Here is a 17,609-nt window from a genome sequence, read left to right on the forward strand (position 1 = left end):
GACAAGTTCATGCTCCCAACTTTGTAGGAGCAGTTTGGGGGTGGCCCCTTCCCATTCCAATATTAATGTGCACCAGTGCACAAAGCAAGTTCCATAAAGACATGAATGAGCAAGTTTGGGGTGGAGGAACATGATTGGCCTGCACTGGGTCCTTACCTCAACCCGAACACCTTAGAACCCCTTTGGGATGAATAAGAGCGGAGCCTTCTCATCCCACATCAGTGAAGTAAGGCCCTAACAAATGCGCTTCTTGAAGAATGGGCAAACATTCCCATAGACACACGTCTAAACCTTGTGGACAGCCTTCCCAGAAGAGTTGAAGTTGTCATAACTGCAAAGGGTGGACCAACTCAACTTTGAACCCTACGGACTAATGGGATGCCATTAAAGTTAATTTGCATGTAAAGCCAGGCATCCCAATACTTTTAACACTATAGTGTATGTGTGTGTGTATGTACAGTATGTATGGTATGTGTATGTGTGTGTATTAATATCCTTATACATCTTTTAATCCTGACCCCTAATCCTGTTCGATTAAGGCTTGTTCACAATAGCGGAATGATTACAACTCCCCTGAAAAGCAATCCATGCCCATTTTTCTATTCAGAGGCATTTGACAGGTGGTAAAAAGGTGATATGTCACCTCTTTAACACCTGTGTTAACCCCTAATTGCAGCATCAACGTGTTGCAGCCATGCCAATGCCCTTGGCTATAGGGTGGCTTCAGCACGGCCCCATTCTCCTGGGGATATATTTTCCTGCCGCAGCAACAACCCTGGCTGTTGCCTCTGCAGCTCAAGGGGGAGCAGTTTGAGGGTGGGAAACACATAGTTCAACCATGTCGTTTGACTGTCCCTCAACACCACCCATCTCGCATCTGTGCAGCTGTGTGCTGCATATAGGGCAGCCAGTTCATTTCAGTGGGCTGCCCCCCCCCCCCAAAAAAAAAACTCAGGAAAGGAAGTTCTTGACCTTTATTTTAAAAATGCACCTCCCGAAACCGCACACTGTTTGCCGACGTGTGAGGGTACTATTAAAGATAATGGTAACCAAGTGCATCTGCTAAAGAGAGAACATTTGTCTGCGTGTCTGGAACACACATGATTTTTAGCACATTCATGGCATGCAGTGACGTGAACCAAGCCTTACACTGGGGTGCCTTTAACTGAAAATACTTTTTAAGGATGCCATGACTGGAAGAAGGTTAAGAAACACTGGTCTAGGATACGGTCAACTATTTGAAGCAATTATTCCCTGTGTCACATATTACAACAGTTGTTAAATTGGACCTAGCATCAGTTCATTTTTTATTAGGTACATGCAAAGTAGCGTGCCAGTATAACACTTGGAGGTATTTATTTCCTCTCACAGAGATCACAGTGCTCCCCTGACAATGCTTAATTTGCTTTTTCATCAAAATGGCAGAACTATCCTTGTTTTGCCATCCTCCAGGGTGAGCATCTACTTTCAGAAAATCTGCCATGCCTCTAGTGGTTAATGTATACTTATCTAAACTGTATTTTGTAGAAAAAGTAGATAACCTGGAATACATTTTTTATGCACAATATATCAACATCTCTTTTTAAATCAATGATTTTGATTATTACTTAAATTGAAAATCATCTGTTAAAGCCTTGTTCACACAGGCGTTCCTAAGTGTACACATGTGCAAAGGGCCATGTTTGCCCACACAGGATGCACAGGTGTTCCCAACATCTGTGTGGTGCTTCTCCCAATTTGACATCTGTGTGGGTGTTGGTGTGTATCCCCGAATGCAGAATGTGAGTTCGGGGGGACACACCCGTACCCACACAGATATCAAATTCAGAGCAATGCATGTGTCTGTGCAGCTGCTTCACCCCAATAGACATAAATGGGAGTGCCAGTATGATGATGCACAAAACACCTGTGCCCCCTGTGCGGGCAAACATGGCCCTTGCATGGGTGTATGCTTAAGTAGGCCCATGTGAACAGGCCTTACTAGAGATCATTTGTAACTGTTAAACTAGCACAAAACCAAAAAGATAGAAAACTGAAACACATTTGCACTCTTGTAGAAGGGTATTTCAGGATGAAAGTGTTGGAACTATATCAAACAAAATGACTGCGAGTACACAAGCTGTCAGTAAAGTAAAATAAAGTAAAGTAAAAGTAAAGTGTCAGTAATACCAACTGATATTATGAGATTGAGTTACTAAAAGCAAATAGACTGTTCAATTTGCAAGGGAATTTGCCCTAGAACTTAGTGAATGTGGTGGAGTTTCAATTTGTAAAGAATACCCAATCGCATGCAAGTACATTTTTTTAATAAAAACAGCATTTTCTCTTGCACATGATTGCATCTTTGACATCAACAGAGCTTCACCACATTTACTAAGCTCTGTAGCAAATTGTCTTGCAAATCGCAACTTCCCTTGCAAAGTGAACAGTCTATTTGCCTCTAGTAAATTAAAAGAGATGTATGTTATTTTTAAATTTAAGAATCGTATTTACCTATAAGTCAGACGCTGCATCTGTCCCCCCCCCCTCCCCGGCTCTAAGACTGAGAACGCAGTGATCAAACACCGCTGATCGCTCAGTTCTCACAGCTCCCTGAGCAGAGAGCTGGTGACTATCTATCAGTCACTGGCTATCTTCTCTGCTCCCCCCCCCTACAGAAGCGCTGAGCTGTGGAGGGAGCAGGAACAGCCAGCTCAGACTCTCAGTGGGTCCCTGAGAGGCTGAGCTGGGTGGCGGTCCAGGCATGTGGGCAGATCCCAATCATATGGTCGCAATCTTTCATGAGCCTGGACCGGCTCTGTGACATCAGCTGACAGCAGGCTTCAGCCTGCTGTCTGCTGAAAACAGGTCACAGGAGTGCAGAATGAACCACGCTTCTGTGATCCACAGGAGGCGTACAGCCAAACAAGATTTGGCTGTACTTCTCCTTTAACCTCTATAGCTCAACAGTAGTGATAGGCGAATGTGCTTGGGTTTGATTTGTGGGATGTTCTGTAAAATCATAAACCCATCGAAGTCAATGGGAGATGAATCTTGAAAATAAATTCTGGACATCTTCAAGGCTAATAGGCAAGGTATTGTCAAACTAAGGATATGGGGAGCTGAACACTGAGGGATGGGGGTGGAACATAATTTTCGTGGGGGATCAGGTCCTTTAATAAAGCTGAAAATAAAACATCAGAAATGCACAATTCCTTTAAATAACATGCTTGGGGGATGCCTTAAACCTGTCTATGAATTGGTGCACCTGTAGGATGTACTAAGGCAAAAGTGACATTTCAAAAGAAAAAAAAATGAAGTAAACAATGCAAAAATAACTCAAAATTTGCGTTTACTAAAAAAAGACTGTAAATGGGTTGTAAAAATAAATAGAAAACAAACTTCTTTTGACATCAATAATCAGAAATAGAAATAATAATATGTAAAATAGAATGTGTGCTGCATCATACCAATTGACTTAATGCAAATATCTGTATCTACAAACTGCTGTTAGAATGACAAAAATATTTCTAATGTATGGATTTCGTTCATTTGGCTCTTCTATACCACCTTGGTTTGCCTACAACCCACCCCATTTCCTACCTACCCTTGCCAAACCCTCATATAAAACATTGCAGGATGACAGTTATTTTCTGGGTGGGCTGGATGCATCTCTGATTTTACATGGAACCTGCACCTGTCAAAGTTACAGTAAGCACTACAGTGAGCACTGAGTACCTGTCTCAATTATTTGATCTTGACATAGGTGATACATTTGTTGAATTGCCAGTGTTCACTACAAGGTGTCAGTAATGTCAGTAATTCTTCTTAAATGTCATAATTTTTCACAGTCATGCTAAGTGCCAATGATCACTACAAGATGTCAGTAGTTCTTCCCACTTCTTCTCAGTGCCAGATTGCTTCTGCCATTGTCATAGCCTCTTAAATACACAGGCTAATAGGACTTCACTATAAATCATCGAGGGGTATAATTAATGGGCTAAAGTGAAAGTTATAGGGACATAGGAATTTTAGGGCTTATTCTTTCTTATTCTGTGTGTGATACTAAAGAATCCATAGTCCCAAGATATTAAGGAAATGAGACCAGACTTGGACACTTCTGTGTAGTCTGATACATGCCATTACCAACAATTAGAGCACTAGCTTTAGTCAGATACAGCAATGAACTTTCACCACACTTTCGGTCAACCTGGTGCCCATCAGTTATTATACCCAACTACACAGAAATTGTAACTGGTAACATCACCATACCAGGTCAGGCTACAGACCAAATGTTTGTCGTTTCCCTTCTCATGTTTGTCGTTTCACTTCTCATGTTTGTGAACTTAATGCCAAGGTGAAGAAGGAATCCAAGTTCAGTGGCTGACTTACTGCTGTGTAGCAATTGGTGACCTCTATACACTGTGTAGGAGGAAGTAGAGGAGGATACAGAAGGCCATCATTTATTGGGTTTTGAGGAGGAGGTAGTGTTGCCAAGTTACACCTTGGGTTTCAAATTTACCTTCAGTCTAGCAGACATTATTGCAATGACCATGATTTGGATGACCACTAAGAAATCCAGTTAAGATATTTGTGTACCATACAATGACCGGAGCAGGCTAGGTATAACATCAAGGTGGTCTTTGTTAATATATTAGCTTGTAATCACCTATTTCCAATAAGCAGTACTGTCTGACTGACAGGGCTGATGCGAATGTAGTCCACAACAATGGGGCACCCAAATATGGTACTGAACCTGACGTAATGGTAAATGCAGCTTTGGAATCTTTTAAAATCATATGCCTTAATTACTGCAATAAATTTCAGATCCATTCAGATTTGGGTTTAAAATCAAATTAGCTTAACATTTTTATATTTGTTTATATTGTTAAACTGTGCTTTTCTTTTTTTCTGTAGGTGAAAAATTGATTTTGAATAAAGTTTACTCTTTTCATGGATACTGTTACACTATCTGGAATTGTAAGTATTAATTTACATTTTGTATTGCCCCCATTCTTTTTCGTATGTAGAGATCCTGCACTGTGTAGTTCTGTCTAAATGTAAAGTGTATTATTGCTAGGTTGTAACCAGCCTAAAATGATATACTTGGGGGGAGGGGTATCGCGCTTCAGGGAAGTAACGCACCTAGTCTAATAACTGATCAGTGAACACCAACCAAATATGTGTTCAATTACTGTAAAAAATGCTCCACCACATCCGTGTGTCAACTACAAATATAAAAAGATGTGTTTCTGAAATAATAAATATATGATAAATAACTAATATCAGATACCAAGAATCTCTTCAATTATATGACATATAAATTACACAAGTGTCTTCAGAGTTAATATGTAAAATAAATATTTAACCTATTAAAACAAAACACATTGGTGAATGCTTAAAAAACACAAATGTGATAATAAAGGTGATAATAAAGGGGATCCCCTGAAGAAGCCACGTGAGCGGAAGTGGCGTAACGCGTAGGGCCGTTTGACCGGAAGTGACGTTCGAATGCGGAAGTGAGAACCGCAATAACCTGTTTGCAGCCAAAAAGCGCCATTTTAATCATCTGTAAGTGCATTTAATTTTTTTAATAAAGTGGTTTGAATATGGCAATATTGCACTATGTGAGCTTTTAATTTTGAGATCTGTGGGACATCTGGAGAAAGCTGTACCCCGATCCACACAACACAGGCTGAACACCATCCCTGATTGTAGGAGAAGGAAGGAGAGGAGAGGAGAGGAGTAGCCGATTTATATTATAAGGCGCATTACCTTATTTATTGAGGTAAGCAAGTAGCACACCCTTAGGAGCAATGAGTGAGAAGAAGCACCCCACAATTTTACACGGTGTTAGGTGGAGGTCACATTGTAGAGAAGAAGAGGATCACAGATATTCTTCAACACAATCGATTTGTGTTTGTTTGGACACTTTAAGCACTTTATAAGGACTAAATATTAGGATAAAAAATCAATTCGCCCACCCGTTATTTCAGCACTGAGCACCTTTATTATCACTTTTATAGATTTGTGTTTTTTAGGCATTCACCAATGTGTTTGTTTTAAGAGGTTAAATATTTATTTTACATATTAACTCTGAAGACACTTGTGCACTTTATATGTCATATAATTGAAGAGATTCTTGGTATCTGATATTAGTCATTTATCATATATTTATTATTTCAGAAACACATCTTTTTATATTTGTAGTTGACACACGGATGTGGTGGAGCATTTTTGGTTGGTGTTCACTGATCAGTTATTAGACTAGGTGCGTTACTTCCCTGAAGCGCGATACCCCTCCCCCCCAAGCATGTACTTCACACTGTATGGTTTACAGTACCGGTATATGCAGCATCGAGGAAATGTACACTAGACTTTCTCCAGACAGCGCGAGACTCACACCAAGACATAGCCTAAAATGATATTTACTTTTTTGGATTGTAAATCTTCTCTAAGTCTTGTAGGTTGATTGCTTCAGCCTGTTGCTGGAAGGAGGTTCTGGTAATCTGAGTTGAAAGTTAACCACAAGGTCTGACTCCTGAATATTTATCTAGCGACTATAAGAAAAGTTAAGTGCAAAACAATGGCCCACAGTGCTCAATACTCTTTACTAAAGAAAAGCTAATTGGCAGGTAAAAGTGCAAAGGAACCTGAACCAACTCACAGTAGCAAAATAAAAGTAAAAAGCACCACACTAGATCCAATTAGAACAATTTAGAAAATGCTTGCACTTGAGCAGGTAGCATTAGACTAGGCAAGGGAAACTAATGCTAAAAGTGTGCTGCTGTAAATGAAGGAAGAGCCTATTTAAATTGCACAGTCCTCTGAGGTGGCCATCGGTGAGGCGTATTTGGTTGGAGGAGAATGAGGATGCCAGGACACCAAGCTAATGCAGAGTTGCATCATGGAGCCGACACATATTTAGCAGTCTGGACGCTGAGCCTCTGAAAGTTCTCACTCTGTACAAGAGGTTGGTGACAGCAGGCTGACAGTGGCTGGCTTCCTTGTACATCATACTGCCTCTGTTGTTTCCACCTTGTTTCCACTTGTTGTGAGTAGAAGCTTTTAAACATTTTTAATGAAGACTTTGCATTGGATTACTATTAAAGTGGTTGCACTGTCCTCCCCTTCCCCTCTTTATTAATATTTATATGACTCAGCCAATCCCTTATAGTGTTGCTCAGAGGTATGGTCTGGGGAGATGATAAATGTTTGGGATCACCTTTCCAGAACTCTCTGTGCCCTGGAGGAGGTTTCTGTGAAGAGTGAGCATAAGCTATGTGCTGAGGCCCCCTGGGATACTGGGCCTCATTCTGAAGTGCATGCCTGAAGGGAGCTGGGGTGCACAGAGTTACCCTTGACTGAAGAGGGTCACAGAGGAACTGGATAGAAGCTGCTATGTGCACTTTGGAAGTGGTATCTTTGCCAAGATGCTCAATTATTTTTAAGTGCTTACAGAAAGAAGTCGAATTTAGGAGCCAAGAAACACTCTGACTGCTCTCAAAGGGTCACATATTTATCTGGCTGTCCTCTCTTCATCAAAATCTATTTTTAGAAGTTGTTCTCATAGGACCCAATATTGATTCAATATATATACTTTCTCCTATTGCATTTTTGGGTATCCTGAACCCCTAAACCCTCTCACCTAATTGAGTACTGCAATAAATTGTAAAAAAAAGACTCTAGTGAAGCTCTCCTAGCATGGATGTATGTTATGATAGAGTACCCCTACCCCAATCCCAGTTTTCAGGCCTTGCCCCCAGAGGATTACATAATTTGCATTACTCCTTATGATCCTGACTACCCTTCTGATTGTTCAACCCTAAATTTGCTAAATTAGGGCCTTGTTGACCATGCTAGCTACGTTTCCATTAGGATTTCAGTGGGTGTATATTGGAGGTAAAACCATAACCGTAATGCTTTGGAGATCTTACAATAACAAATGCAAGCTGAACACGTCTAGTGGTCACATTTTATGATTGTTGCACCGCAATAATGTTTACTTGAGGACTGGATTACATGTAATACAGCTTTTTCTAGTAGTCAGGCATTGAGATGCCACACATTATGTTTCCTGCACTGGGTCTTAGTTTAAAAATGTGTTGTGTTTGCTGCAGGGTAAATCTCACTTTTCTAGAACAACAAGAAGAAAGAACGGCATGAAGGTCTGCCCCTACCATTACCACTGTTAGCCTGCCACAAATATTAACCCCTATCACTTCTGCTGCCCTGCCTCCATTACCAGCTACCAATAGTGGCTACTGTTGGAATTGGTACCCCACTGGAGGACTCTGGGAGTGGATAGTCCATCATGGCAGCAGGGGACATATGATTCCTCAGGGAACAGAGTGTAAGGCCAGCCAGTATTCACTAGAACTCCTAATAGTGAGGGTGGGCTTTTCTGTGTGACCCCAGGTGGTGTCCCCTGGGTTAACCCCACTCAAGGTCCAGGGACTCAGAGAAAAGAAGGTACCAGGAAGTAGGTCTTGAGCAGGAAGGTACACTGCAACGACAGTCCAGAGGACGAGGCTGGTTGCAGACACAGTAGGAAAGGTACAGGCAAGAGGTCAGGTCTGGCAGCAGACTTGGAAACCAGGAATGAAACCAAGAGTCAGAGCAGGTAGCAGTCTTGGATAGCCAAAAAGGAAGCCAGGGGTCAGGGCGGGTAGTGGACTCAGATAAATGGGAAACGAAGCCAGAGGGCAGTACATGGGAGACAATGTAGGAAAGCAGGCTAGATAGCAGGCAGGTACAGGGATCAGCAGCTAGCTTGCAGAAACATTGTTTAGGCTAGGTATGTAGCTGATTTTGTCATTCAGCAGTTGACAATGCTTATAGAGCTCAGTCCTGTGCTGGAACAGGGTAGAGCAGAGCACATGTTGTGGGATTAAAGTAACAGATCAGCAGCAGCTTTACCTGCTGTTGTGAGACATTTTCGCCTCCTCTGCCCTGACACCATTACCATCCCCTGCTTCCTCTTCTGGCCTGCCACCATTATCAGAAGGGATGGGCCAAACACCTCCTGTTCGGTTTGCAGCAGAACTCCCGAACAGGGGAAATGTTTTAACCTGAACGGCGAACCCCATTGAAGTCTATGGGAGCAAAACAGGAAAAATCAAAAGTACCCATTTTGAAGGCTTATATGAAAGTAGTTGACCATAAAGGGGTATATGGGTCTTGGTACTGCCCTAGGGGACATGTATCAATAATTGTAATTATGCTTAAAGTGCCTGGGGGATCCCCTAAAACACTTGTCGACCACCAGCCGCAGATTTACTGCGGCAGGCTGGCTTGGCTGCATGAAACGATGTAGCCCCGCAATGGCTCCCCGCTGAGAGAGAAGGACGGTCAGCTGTTGTGAACACAGCCAATCGTTCCTCTCTCTGAAATGATCACAGAGCAGAACACTCCCCTAGGCTCACACTTAACCCTTTGATCACCCCTAGGTTAACCCCTTCCCTGCCAATGTCATTATTACAGTAACAGTGCATATTTTTACCACTGATTACTGTAGTAACTGGTCCCCCTAAAAGTGTAATAAATGTCAGTTAGGGGTCCAATCTGTTCGCTGAAATGTCGCAGTCCCGCTAAAAATTTCAGATCGACGCCATTACTAGTAAAAAATAAAAAATAAATAAAAATTACATAAATCTTTCCCCTAGTTTGTAGACGCGATAACTTTTGCACAAACCAATCAAAATACGCTTATTGCAATTTATTTTTGATGAAAATTTTTGGTTTTTACATTTTTTTTTAAATGTTATATACAGTAGCAGAATGTGAAAATGTGTTTTTTTTCCCCAGAATTGTTGCTCTTTTTTTGTTTATAGCGCAAAAAATGAAAATCGCAGAGGTGATCAAATACCAACAAAATAAATCTCTATTAGTGACAAAAAAAGGATATCAATTTTATTTTGGTACAGTTTCGCAGGACCGCGCAATTTTCTGTTAAAGTAACGCAGTGCTGAATCGCAAAAAATGGCCTAGTCACTAAGGGGGCAAACCCCTTCCAGTTCAGAACTGGTTAATGTGCCTGTAGAGTCAAATCCCATCTAAAATCACTTGCAGGTTAGAATTGCCACCACCCGTCTATTGAATAAATAGAGGAAAAAAAAAACGGCTTCAGGTTCATGCCAAAATAAAAAAAAAAAATTAGTGTGGGATCCCCCCCAAAATCCATACCAGACCCTTATCTGAGCATGCAGTCCGGCAGGTCAGGAAAAGGGAAGATGACGAGTCCCCCCCCCCCCTGAACCATACCAGATCACATGCCCTTAACATGGGGGGATGGGTGCTTTGGGGTGGGGCAAAGCACCTTGTCCTCATGTTAATGGGAACAAGGGCCTCTTCCTGACTCTTCGCGGGCGCAGAATGCATTGTGCACTGGCACTGGTGAACAACCTGCAAATTCGGGTGTTTGGCAATCAGCCAAACAGACAAGTGTTCGGCCTGAACTCATGCACGGGCTGAACCATTTGCCCATCCCTATTTATCAGCTACTGCCATCTCTCTAACCTTCTTCTGCCTTATTACCAGCTCCTGTCACTTCACCTGGCCTGCTGCAGCCACCTCCTTCCATCTTGCATAGCATTCAACCATTACCAGCTCTAATAATCTCTTTTGGACTGCTTTTTCGCACCATTTTATATTTTGGTCTAATCAGGCTGCTTGCATACTGTTTAGTGAAATAAACTATCTGTGTGGCTATTGTCCCTACAATAATATACTCAAATTTTTATTTTTGGATAAAAACTGCCACATCTTGCCTTCCTTTAATTCAATCAAGCTAATCACATATTCTAAAGTGATTATCCCATATCGGCGGCTATTATCTCTGAAATAACACACTCTAATTTTTATTTCAGGATATAAACCTGTCTTGTCTCTCCATCTTATGCTAAGACCTACCCTAACTGCTTGCATACTGTCCAGAAAATGAACAATATTTTTGGCTATTGTGTCTTTAATTTTTATTGCAACATAAAATTTGCCTTTCCATATTCTATTTGCTGCCTATTCATATATCCTGATTCTAGCCAATCTGTACCAAACACATACCTGAAGGTCTAAATTTTGGGGAAAAATTTGGCATACAGAGAGATGGGACGGGATTCTGGAAATGTGTTGTTGTGATTCTGAAGTGTTTTTATGTACCATGTTTTGACATTTTCTTACACTTTATTTATCAAGACATACATTTTATATAAAATGAGAATTTTCCAATTGTTGGTTGGCAAAATGTAAACAAAGGGAGAAATTGATTATTTCTCTAAATTAACTTTAAATATTACAATACTCCAAATTCTGTAGACAAATGAATGGAATGATGTGTTACACGTCCTGAACTTTTTAGCTTAGGGAGAGAGAGTGGGTTTATACAGAAGAAGTGGTTAAATCACCAATAGGAGAGCTTAAAAAAAGGCATATTAAAATATGATTGCAGGTCTTCAAGACTGGGATTAATGGATTTAAACACAGAATATATTTAGACATGTAATTAAACTTTTATGATACTAAACTGTTAGAAACTGATAAAAAAAGAAACTTACAAACTATACTAATAAAGTGTTGTGCCACTAACTAATTTGTATGAAGTTAAGGGCTGTGGCTTTATTTTTTAATCACAGCTGCTGCTGATCATAGCTCATCTCGGATCATTATTGGTTTATGAAACAGAGATAATCGGGGGAGAACATGTTCTCCACTGATCATCTCCGCACACTGAGAATCTGTCATTGACTGACCCAGAAACAGCCAGGTTATAAAGCTGCAATCTCTGCACTTCACTGGCGATCTGTGCCAGAATTCACACTCCCAGATTCACCAACCTGGAGGTGGTAAATCGGGGAGAGAAGACCAAATCAGGGGAGAACTGAGGGGGAAGAAGGAAGATTATCGACATCCTTCTTCCTCGATCAGACCCCCCAACACAGTAAACATGTCTCCCTGCCACATTTATGTATATATCTATATATATATATAGATATATACATGTATATATACTGTATATATATATATATATATATATATATATATATATATATATATATATATATATATATATATATTCACATGCATGTGTATATATATATATTTAATTTGTATATATATATTTGTATATATTATTTTATTAACGTTAGTGGGGGTCGAATGCATGTGTACTCAGCAGTGATACTCTATCACTGCTTAAAAAACGGGCACCAGTAATTTTCTCGTACTGTAATCTCACTTTGTCTCACGAGATTACAGCGGCCCTTTCACTTCTACACAGATCTTGGCCATTCTCAGAGGAAACACTTGTTCTCCACTTTCTAAACAGGTTGCTAGAGGCGATAATTTTCTTTGAAGAACTGCCGAGAAGTAGTTTCATAAATGGACACATTAGTGACCTAACAATTCTTATGCTAAAAAAGGGATTTAACTTGAAATGTGTACAACAACAATTTTCAGACACAGGTATTTCAAAACTAAACATTAGACAGATTTGGAGAACAAAATGGGCTAAAATACCCAAATATCACTGTTTTAAAAATATATAGTTATATTGTAACCACAAAATATTCAGAGCTTTACTAAGTACATAGAACAAATAATTATTTTCCTAGAAAAAAATAATTTGTAACCTAATTCTGGCCTGCAAAAGTCAGAAAAATTCACCCTACAATCATGATATGGTTTTGTAGGAAGATAGCACCGCACCTGAAGGAAACCAATGCAGATGTGGGAAACTAAATATCTTTTAACCACTTTACCACCGGAGGATTTTGCTGTCTTACGTCTTACGTCCAGGCGATTCGGCACTGTGCGACTTTAACTGACAATTGCGCGGTCATGCAACGCCGTACCCAAATGAAATTTACGTCCTTTTTTTCCCACAAAAAGAGCTTACTTCTGGTGGTATCTGATCACCTGTGCAATTTTTACTTTTTGCGCTATAAAAAAACAAAAAAAGAGCGACAATTTAGAAAAAATAACAATATTTTTCAGATTTTTTTTATATGAAACCCCCCCCCCCCCCCCCCGCCAAAAATGTAAAAATCTAAATTTTTTATCATTTTAGGCCAATTTGTTTTCTGCTACATATTTTTTGGCAAAAAAAAATCGCAATAAGCTTGAAAAGTTATTGTGTTTACTAACTAAAGGAAAGATTTCTGTAATTTTTGGTGTTTTTTTTTTTAACGAGCAATGGCGGCAATCTGCAATTTTTTTTGCGGGACAGCGACATTGCGGCGGACAGATCGGACCCTTGACTGACATTTTTGACACCTTTGGGGGTACCAGTGACATTACTTCAGTAATCAGTGCTATACATATGCACTGTTACTGTAAAAATGACACTGGCAGGGAAGGGGTTAATTTTTATTGGTGATCAAGTGGGTTAATGTATGCCTGGTGCTTACTAACGTGTGTGGGGGGAGGTGACTGAGTGACACAGGGACTGATCGCAGGTTCAGCTATGCTGAACCCTACAATCTGACCCTGCTTGTCACTTAGGAGATTCTGTAAACAAAGCGGGCGGATCTCCACACTCGATTCCCTGATGATCGGGCAAGAGCAGCGGTGATCACCGCCGCTCCTCCCCTGGCCCAATTCCCGCTGTGACTGAATACAGCGGGAGAGAGGGGAATGTCTGGCGAAGTAGGTCTACGTCGTCAGACGTTATCGAGCCACTTTGCCGCAGTAGAGGCACAGTGAGCAGCGGTAAAGTGGTTAAACTCCAAGCAAATCCTTTTCTTGCACAAATAAAGGTCAGGGTACTAACAGCTTAGACAAAGTTCTGCATGCTAAGTTTCTATATATACTGCACAGGAGGTGACATGATTTGTTTTCTAAACAAAAATTTCTTTCACTATATGTAATTTTTCCACTATTAATGACATAATGTCTTATCATTTTTTTTTCAGGCTATGGATAATGAATATGACTCGATAAACAAATATGCTGATAGCACTGAGGATTATTATTATGGAGACACATTGAATGTTTTCCACAATGAGGACGATAGCAAAGCCAGTGACCTAGCAGTCCGGATTGCTCCTACTCTACTCTACATGGTTGTCTGGTTTATAGGTGTCATTGGAAATGGCCTTGTGATTGGTATAATTGCATTTAAGATGAAGAAATCTGTAAACACTATCTGGCTTTTTAATCTGGCCTTGGCTGACTTTATGTTCACATTTTTCCTGCCCCTGACTGTGGTTTATACAGCTATGGATCACCATTGGATATTTGGAAGAGCAATGTGTAAACTGAACTCTTTCATTTTGACATTGAACATGTTCACCAGTGTCCTTCTGCTGACCATTATTAGTCTGGATCGTTGCATATCTGTTGTGCTTCCTGTTTGGTCACAAAACCATCGTTCCACTAGGCTTGCCAGCTTTCTGTCTGCAGTTGCATGGTTTATTGGATTCTTCCTAAGCTCACCTTCTTTTGTTTTCCGTGATACTGGATTTCAAAATAACAAAGAAATCTGTTTCAACAATTATTCAATGTTTGGTAAAAATGATGTTCATGTAACCCACACTTCGATGGTGGTAATACGATTTGTTTTTGGATATATAATCCCACTCATCATAATAACATTCAGTTATGTTACAATTGTCTTCAAACTCAAGAAAAACAAGATAGCAAAATCCAGAAAACCCTTTAAGATCATATTTACAATTATTGTGGCGTTCTTCATTTGCTGGTCACCGTTCCACATTTTACATTTTTTGGAGATATACCACCACACTTTTTCACACTATTTATTCAAGATTGGCATGCCTATTGCCACTGCTCTTGCTATTGCCAACAGTTGTGTAAATCCAATTGTATATGTTATTATGGGCCAGGATTTCAAGAAGTTTAAGATGAGTATTCTATCAAGACTTGACAATGCAATAAGTGAGGATACAGTGCACACACGTCTCAGCCACAGGAGCTTCACTCTGCGATCTTCAGTTACAGAAAAGGACTCAACTGCAATATAATATTTTTTAAAATTCAACAAAAATTACATTTAAAAAAACCAAACCGCAAATTAGTAGTAGATGCTTAGAAACAGCTATTGACAAATGATACAGGGACATGAACAGCAACTCACAGCATTAAGCACACATCTTTCATTAAAAAATACTAGAAATTAAGCAAAAAATCAGTTGGTCTCTTTTTTACCACCAATATACCATGACTATTTTATATTTTTCTATGCTATTATTTTAAAATGAAATGTATACAAAATATAAAATGTATTTGTTTTACAAGTCCACTTGTAAAATTTGAGCACTTTGATTCACTATTAGAATGACAGGGCAGAAATGTTGATTTTGTTTAAAGTGTACCTGTGTCTATACTATGCACATTAAAGTATTTACATAATATTGGCAAGCAGTTAAAACCTTTAAAACAAGATCAAATTTACATCTCTTGCAAAAGGCATTGTGAATAAAATGATCTTCAAATTTTACAATAATACCCTTTAAATTGCAGCCTATCTTTCCCTATTTTCTGGGGCAGCAGAAACCTGGAAGCCAGCCATCCTTTCAATATATATATATATAAACAGCAGGTATTTTAAGCTATGAGACTCAACTGAAATACAACTTCAGAGTCTCTGTTATGAATTAACTCACAGTAAATTCACCTGGAGAGGATTGTGATAGTTTTTACATTTATTATATTGTTTGTTAAAAATAATGTCCTTTAATACCCATAGTCGGGGCACAAGTGCACTTTAAATGCTAGGTGGTAAAGTGGGAACTAAAGACTTTTTATTTCTGAATATTGGGGCCCTATTGATATTGGCCCTCTAGCACTCACACAAACTGCACTTTGCATGGAAAAGTTTAAAAGATGATATTACACAATGTTATTTAACAGCTTCTATGGCTACACAGCAGTTGCACGTGCCTAGTCCCTGTTACATTTACTTGTGTATTTTACAAAATATAAGCTTCAATTTCAATACCATTTTTTAGGAGTTTATAAATCTTTCCACAGCAACTGCAGAAAAATACCCATTAGCCTACCATAAATCCATTGTGCTTCTAACTTCCTGTTAAGTCTGAAAACACAATACATTGCAGTGTAGTTAGGCCTGCCTGCTGAACTACAGAACTCAATCTCCCACACCATGCATTCATTGATTTACTTCCCAGACTACGTGCAGGATAAGGGCTCTTGGTAGATGTAATTCTGGGGGGTGTACGTACCCACAGCATCATGAACAGAGCTCAGAGCAGCTTCAAGAATTGTGTTAGTAATAAAAGAAACGTCTTGCTACAACAATATGGTAAAACAAAAACAATATGATAAAACAAAATAATGCTGGCAGTTTTGAGTTAAAATTGGTTAATACCTTTAAAAATAGGCACGGATCTGGGACTATGTATTAGAATCTCTTTGGGAAGTTTATCAGTTGGTCATTCTCTGACAGTTTGGAAATCATTGTATGGAAAAGGGTTGTCTTATGGACTAAGCAATGGAGATTCTGCAGGGGCAACTCTCTTGTACAGCGTATATATTAAATGTTTTTTCTTTTTTGTAAATTAAAAAAAAAAAATGACGTTATGTAAGATAATGTGAGAAATGTATCACTGTGCCATTCTGTGACTATTGGATTTAGACCATTTTATAGGAAAGGGTTGTATCTAATGGTCTACAAACTTCTAATTATTTTTTTCAGATGATTTTAAGAAAAGTAACTGACAGCAATACTGACACCTCACAAATGTGTTATGGCACTGGTTGCAAAATATTACTAAAACATACAGAGGTAGCTGACAACTTGGCTTCAGCATTCAAAGGCATAATTTCTACATGCAAAGCCGTAATGCTAAAGCTGGGCTGGTCTTAGAGGCATAGCTTAGTGTTCATTGACAACAGAAAATTGTTGAGAAATCTTTTCAGTGGACATTTTACTGAAATATTTATGTCTTTTGGTACAATGTTGACAGATACAGTCATCTTATGATCAGATTTTTACATCCTATACATTGACAATCTCAAATAATTGTGATTGCTTGTAGGGTTTACTAAATTATCACAGTGTGAAACAGATGAAAACAGCCAAAATCCTTTTTTTAACTGTCATGATCTATATGATTGTATGGTATGCTTTATTAACATGTTTAGAAGTAATAAATATTGTAACATCCGTGCTAGATTTATATGCTATGTACGGTACATAAAGATACCCTTTTGGCTTGTTATCTTAATTAATGAATAGATATTTTTATCAAATCTCTCGATAGTGTCATTTTTGTGTAATATTCTAAAATTATATCTTTGGGCAAATATTGCACAGTGTATCTCTGAACTATTTTGTTATTTGGTTTAGAAACTCATAGTATCCTGCCCATTATCATTTTTATTAAATTCAGTCCTGAAGAAGTTGTGTAGCAACAGAAAGTCAACATTAGATCGGTTACTAGTTAGCTATCAGTAAATTGTTAACTTTTGGGCCTCATGCACACTGGACGTTTTTACAGCTGCTGTTTTTGGCATCAGATGTTTTTTTCTGCAGCCAGTAAACTCCCCAGCAGGTTATCCTATGTGTCCATGCACACATAGGCAATTATCAGCAGTTTTTGGTGTTTTCTGGCTGGAAAAAACCCAGTGCTCTTGGGTTTTAAGAGGCGTTT

The 17,609-nt window shown here is 39.3% G+C and overlaps 1 protein-coding gene across 1 annotated transcript; it reads left to right on the forward strand.

Annotated features, from left to right (window-relative positions):
- Window positions 1–4,926: 4,926 nt before the first annotated feature.
- On the forward strand, window positions 4,927–15,065 carry CMKLR1 (chemerin chemokine-like receptor 1). The gene is made up of 2 exons (XM_082269619.1): window positions 4,927–4,959; window positions 13,887–15,065. Exons 1-2 carry the CDS (start codon window positions 4,933–4,935, stop codon window positions 14,955–14,957), a joined length of 1,098 nt encoding a protein of 365 aa, XP_082125745.1. The 5' UTR covers window positions 4,927–4,932; the 3' UTR covers window positions 14,958–15,065.
- The last annotated feature ends 2,544 nt before the right edge of the window (window positions 15,066–17,609 follow it).

Source organism: Pelophylax lessonae (assembly GCF_965119305.1).
Source record: "Pelophylax lessonae genome assembly, chromosome: 1".
NCBI classification, from domain to species: domain Eukaryota; kingdom Metazoa; phylum Chordata; class Amphibia; order Anura; family Ranidae; genus Pelophylax; species Pelophylax lessonae.

Coding starts and splice junctions, on each gene's coding strand:
- CMKLR1 (XM_082269619.1), top strand. CDS start 4,933: ATGGATACTGTTACACTATCTGGAATT. Junction 4,960..13,886: donor CTGTTACACTATCTGGAATT/GTAAGTATTAAT, acceptor TTTTTTTTTCAG/GCTATGGATAATGAATATGA.